This window comes from Clupea harengus, chromosome 22 (assembly GCF_900700415.2).
Source record: "Clupea harengus chromosome 22, Ch_v2.0.2, whole genome shotgun sequence".
Classification (NCBI taxonomy): Eukaryota; Metazoa; Chordata; class Actinopteri; order Clupeiformes; family Clupeidae; genus Clupea; species Clupea harengus.
Window position 1 is genome coordinate 12,591,325 of NC_045173.1, and position 6,204 is coordinate 12,597,528.

The 6,204-nt window shown below is 41.4% G+C and overlaps 1 protein-coding gene across 1 annotated transcript; it reads right to left on the reverse strand.

Annotated features, from left to right (window-relative positions):
* Positions 1-539: 539 nt before the first annotated feature.
* On the reverse strand, positions 540-5,822 carry lrpap1 (low density lipoprotein receptor-related protein associated protein 1). The gene is made up of 8 exons (XM_012836930.3): positions 5,540-5,822; positions 5,115-5,259; positions 4,644-4,774; positions 4,333-4,453; positions 3,555-3,710; positions 2,842-2,924; positions 2,083-2,259; positions 540-1,758 (listed from the first exon to the last, which is right to left on the reverse strand). The coding sequence occupies exons 1-8, from the start codon at positions 5,711-5,713 to the stop codon at positions 1,690-1,692; spliced, it is 1,056 nt and encodes a 351-aa protein (XP_012692384.1). The 5' UTR covers positions 5,714-5,822; the 3' UTR covers positions 540-1,689.
* Between the last annotated feature and the right edge of the window lie 382 nt (positions 5,823-6,204).

The following is a 6,204-nucleotide window of genomic DNA, read 5'->3' on the forward strand; positions in this document are numbered from 1 at the left end:
ACATTCTGGCCTTAGAGATCCTGGCACGTACAGCTCAGTGCTTCTGCAATCAATGAGAAAAACATTTCACACAAACACACTGCCTGTCTGACATCCCACTGGTGCAGATGTCCATTTTCAAAATTATGAACCGGTAAACACCTTCTGGTTTACATTGTAATTCTTTGCACTCGTTAGCACTGATTTCAGTATCTGACATCTTTTTTGTTCAGGGACTGTTGTTCATCTGTCACCAAGACTACAAATGATCAGGGCTGAGTAAGTCAGGGAAAACTGCTTCAATCGGCACAACTGGGATGAGGTTTTCATCAAGACTTTAAGCACACTGCCAACTCTGATCAAAAGCAGGACTATGGCCGCACATCAGCCGAGCTGGAGCAGCACAGGCAGGAGTCCACAACAGGGCCTTACAGTCCCCGCCTTCCAAGGACGTGCTCACAAACACACACATGGTTCCTGCAAAATTGGTGGAAATGTTCAACCAATAATACAAAAAGGGAATCATGCATCACACATAAAGAAATACACATGACTTTAAAGACTGTTGAGATTTTTTATTATTTTTTTTTTTCTTCCTCTATGGATATCAATGGAATAATGTACTTGACCAAATATAACAGTAGGCATGTGCATAAGAGATGTTCAAATTATTTGCACTTCAGGTTCCCAATAAGTCTAGGGAATGGTGATGAGAAAAACTGCACTGCACTGCACAGGCAGCCAAGAGCTTGATGATAGGTCTAAGGGCACTGGGCTTAAATAATAGATCCAAAAGGTGGGTTCAAATAAGTCTGGGTGACTACAACCATGGTGCCTCCCTCAAAAGCTAATTCGTTCCTACCGAAAATGAAAAGGGGCTGCATCTCAATGTGGTCACCTTCTCAATAAATGTTTTCCCTTGGCAGAAGGCCAGAAGGCCTGAGGAATCGAACGGTGAAGCACTTCAGTCTTACCCTATATTCTATTTGAAGACGGAATCGAACGGTGAAGCACTTCAGTCTTACCCTATATTCTATTTGAAGACCAAAAGGAATCCTACAGGAGTGAGTCTACCCTTTAAAAGAGGGAAGGTAGAGGTAGGTAGGTCTTTCAAAGAGCAACCTCAACCTGCACTGCCAACTGATTGGACTAGGTTTTATTGAGCGGACTGCAGTGCACATCTTCTGAAAGAAAGTAGACAAGACAAAAAAAGTAGACAAAAGAGGACAGTGAAGATAAACACCAATCATATTATTGGATCCTGATTGACTTCATAGTGCAAAAGATGGAATGACTGAATCTACAAAACAGTGTGAGGTTAGGCAAGAATTAGGCAAAAAAACCAGTGACGCGTACCGCACAATAACCATTACAATTAGATCTTTACATAATTTGTACAATCTTTCATGCCCCTTCACGTGTTTACATGATATGCATGTGCTTCTATCCTTGAAACAATTATGAGATTAAAACAATGACTTTCTGGACGACAAAAAGAATGTCACAGACACACCCTTATGTTTTGACAGGCAACAATGGCATAACAACAGAATGATGACTATAAAATACCACTGAATCATTTCTCTATAAAAGTGGAAAATCTTTACATTTCAGATGAGCTATGTACATAAAGGCGGAAAAATAATTACAGATGCGGAGAAAAATGAGTCAACTCTTCTGTTGCCATGGAAACAGAAAACAAAAGGGAGCTTAAAGTTCGTTGTGCGGGAGACCATCGGGGGAGATCTTATTGGTCAAGTCCTGCATGTGTTTCTTCATCTGGAGAAAGAAAATAAACCATCACTAGGAGTTATATTCTCAAGAGGATCACAAGACCTTGAAACTACCCAACACCCACCCTCTTACTATGAGCTCCATTGCACTGCATTACATTAGAGAACCTCTACATGGTGTTGCAATATTAATGCAAATGTTAGTATTTCATGCTGACTTCCTCAAGACTTAGACACCAACTGTTAGGACCCCTGCCTACGTACGTGCTATCTCAGTATTGTCTGTCACTCCCACATAAAGTGGAGGGTGTGGAGACACTACAAGAAAACCAATGCATCAAGCCCAATGTACCAACACATCTGAACGCACCTTGTAGCCCATCTCCCTGGTCTTCTCGGCGAGGGAGTTGTACTTCTCCTTGTTGCGCATGATGTGCTCCTTGTCCCCCAGCGCCTCCACATGCTGGAGCTTCTGGTGGGAGAGCTCTAGCTGCTCCTGGTAATGCTGGTGCTTCTCCACCTTTGTCTCAAAGTGTTTCAGCTCTTCCTGTGAGGACATTGGAGAGAGGGAGGGAGAGGGAGAGGGAGAGAGAGAGAGAGTGAGAGAGAGAGAGAGAGAGAGAGATGGAGGGGGGCCAATGGGAAGAAAGCATGTAAAACAAAGTTGAGATGAAATGATGAAATGCCAATGAGAAGCAGGAGATAGACAGGGAAAGGGGGATGAAAAAAGAGACGACTCAGACTAGACAAAACCACAAAACTTGTGACCACAAAAGCTGAAGACTTTAAAGCTTTGGTCGAACCCAGAAATGTAACAAGGACTTACAATAACTTAGTAAAACGCCAGTTTCAGTCAGTACAACTGAAATTGAATTGAAGTAAATTGTCCACGCTCCGTTTAAAGTCCCTGTTCAGCAAGTAAGCACACATACACAGAAAAAAATAAAATACAAATCGGGTGCTCTCTCTCCAAAGAGCTGTTGCTTGGCAACAGTAGGTAACAGCTGCCACTTCTACCCGCACTGGGGGGCAAAGTCTGAGTTAGGTCTGAAACAAACTTACCAAAAAATGTGAGAATGTTGTAACTTCCACAGAAAACTCTAAAGGTGTAGTTAGGTTATAAACGCACCTTCAGTGAGTCCAGTTCATCTTCCGTGAGATTGGCTGTCCTTGCCATCTCCCACAGCTCAATAACTCTGGGCTCCCGGAACTCTGAGAACAGAAAACCACCGTCATGATTCACCATGAGAGGGCAAAAACGGAGAACACAGAAGACAGAGAGAACACCGCTCCGTTAAAGCAAATACACTGCCATAATAAGTCAGTCTTTATCAGAGGGTGTATTTTCTTTTGACCTCGGTACATTATCAATGTGAATGCAAAGTGCTAACAAACATCACAATAATTTTCACAATCACGTTTTTCTCAGTCGCTTTTGTATATTTCTTGAATCATCCTTGACATTTTCAAAACAGTAAGTACATTTCTAGAAACAATTTGTACAAACAACACCACACAATGGATTACCTGCAAATGCCTGTAACTTGCTCAAAAAACTTGGTTTATGTCTTAGAAGTAAATAACTGTCAATCAATGTCAGTGTCATCAAATGATGTAGGAGAATGTTAGCAATACGCTGAAAATAACTTAATAGACTGGACAGTAGCAACATTTGCAAAATGTTCAAAAGAATGAGAAATTGCTGTTATGACGACAAGCGACCTGATAATAAGGAGGTTAGACAAAAAGTTTTCAGAATTTTAAGTCTGATCTGAGAAATGTACCAAAGCGACTGAGGAAGAACTGTAAATTGAATTGCATCCAACAGGACACGCCTCTCACCGCTGTCTTCACTGAAGCCCTCGTGGCTGATCTTGCGCAGGCGCTCAAAGCCGTTGTTCAGCTCTCTCATTTTCTGTTTCAGCTCTGTGTGCTTTTGATGCACCGCATGCTCCTTCACGTCCCCCTCCAGGGGTGAGATAACGTTCTTATGTATCTCTGGGGATCCAGACACAAGACACAACACCAATCAAAGGGAGGACGACGTCCCAGAGACCCTCTTTGCGTGTAAAAGACAAATCCTCACAGTCATAGTTAAAGCCTTGTCACGCAGGCACGTCAACAAGAGCTAACTTTCAAAATAGAAAAATGAGGATTTATCAAATCAGCGCTGAGTTTTGAAAGTTAATACGTTTCAGGGTTTCCCTTTTCCCTTCCATTTCTGTCTGGAGCCAACATGCCAGCCAAATGCGATAGAGACTGTGATGTGACGTACGTGCTTTGGCCTGGGGACCAGCCGTTGTCTGAATCTAATGGGCACACTGCCAGAGTGACAGATGACATTTCCACTGAGGAAATGAGACAGATCTAACCATATCACCCCTGTGGAGAGCAGGATCCACAGATAAGACATACAAGAACAGAGAACCTGAAATAGCAAAGACCTGCCTATCTTTTAAGCAATACAGTATGTTCGTCAACTCCAGGCAACACGGAACATGCCAATGACGATGCACGATACAAATAGAAAAGGGCAAATCCTAGCAAATTTGTCAATTGACCACATAAGGTTGTTTAACAGCCACATATTACTTTAAAAGGCTAAAGTGCTGAAAATGACCTTCAGTCCTGGTGACAGTATCCATAAAGATGTTGTAGTCGTGGATCTTGTCCTTGTGATGCTGGAACTCTCTGCGTAAACTTTGGAGCTCATCTTCAGAGAACTTTCCAGATGATTTTGCCTAGATGATAAACAGCAGCTGCCTTAACATGTCTTTGTCATAACCAAAAGAACAACTCAATCATGAATCTTTATATTCATATATACATATCACATTATATACATATCTTTCCACAAACTTGCTAAATGAATTAATCTGCACTTAAAATCACTTATGTAATACAGAAAAAAATATTTAAAAAGGAAATTACTTTGTTCCACAGTTTGTCCAGCCTTGGGTCTTCAAACACATCTCCCTCTCTAATGTCATGGTCCTTCAAGTTGTTGTTCTCCAATGTCCTGGTGTCTTTTTTACCATCCATGCCATACTTAGCAAGAATTACTGTAACGAAAAGGAAGGAAGCAGAACATCAATGAATAAATCATAAAACCAATTATGGACTGCTAGCTCCTGTGTTCAATGTCATTCTTTTTACAATCTGAATTTGCTTAGTTCTATGATACTTTGAATTTAGTTTTAAAGTAGATTAACAAAGTAGACATTTGTGTGCAATAACTTGTTTTTTTCCTATTAATTAAGAACTGATTTTGATCCACAGAACAAGAATAAGCTAAGACAATAAGAATGAATCATTTATACATCATGTGTCTAGGCTTTATTGGAGGCAAATCTTTCACGGGATCATGAGTGGGTGGCTTATTCTATGCCATTAGTATTCTACCGTTAAAATTTCGCCGTAGCTTTGCCTCTCTCTCTCCGTTCTCGTCCAACCCCTCGGCTTTGTGCTTCTTCCACTGAAGCTCGTCCTTCTCCTGGATCTTCAGATCGCTGTGGAGCTCGGCCTGTCGTACCGGCGGCATTTGCATCTGAAGTTGACAATGGAGAGGAACGTCTTAATGGTTTTACATTACATTCAACATTAGTCATTTCCAACATGTCTTGGTGGCATGAGAGTCTGACATGTCAGTAGCAGTACGCATACCTCTGCAGCATGCAAAATTGTCTTTCATAAATGAGGCTGATGTCAAGACATTCACACAAATATGTGCATTCGCCTCGCATACCGCTACATGCTACACCCCCAACCAAATAAAACATTCGAATACACTTAGAAATGTCATGGATAAGCCGAATTCGGTTACTCACCCGGATAGCTTTCTCCCAGACCTGATTCAGTTTTGCAATTCGGAATTCTATCGGATTCTTTCCATCTACAGAGGCATCCTGTTCATTAATTTCGCGTGAATATTTCCCTCCCAACGCACCGACACACAGGCACAAAACGAACCCCAAATACTTCATCTCGGTCACAATAACCATCAACAAACAGTTTATGTTTAGTAACAAATCTGGAAATTCACTTCTGCATACTATGAATGTAGGGCAGCTGGAAACCAGGAAGCTAGTCGAGAGCGAAACATCACGTGCGGTGCAGTGGTTTAACTTCGTCGCTGAAAGTGCATGATGGGACATGACGTTTATTTACGAGGTGCGACATTCCAAAATGAATAGAGAGATACATTTATGAAACTACAAGTACAACGATGCAGCTCATCTAGCGTTTTAGCATAAACAGTTACAATGTGGTGCGAGCAAATAAAAAGTATCCACGCATCGAAATAACGGAATATATGGGGCCTGGAGCTGCAGGGTCATGATGTCCAAGCAAATATTTCTGTTTGTGTTATCAGTCCCGGTTTTCATCCAGTGAATGGCATGATCTCACGTGTAAATTAGTGGAGAGGAAGAATTCACATAATTCCAATTCTAGAATTCTGAAGATAATTAAGTTTTGACGACAAGTTGTCAAA

Coding starts and splice junctions, on each gene's coding strand:
- lrpap1 (XM_012836930.3), bottom strand. CDS start 5,713: ATGGTTATTGTGACCGAGATGAAGTATTTGGGGTTCGTTTTGTGCCTG. Junction 5,260..5,539: donor TCTGGGAGAAAGCTATCCGG/GTGAGTAACCGA, acceptor TGTCAACTTCAG/ATGCAAATGCCGCCGGTACG. Junction 4,775..5,114: donor GCTACGGCGAAATTTTAACG/GTAGAATACTAA, acceptor TTTTCGTTACAG/TAATTCTTGCTAAGTATGGC.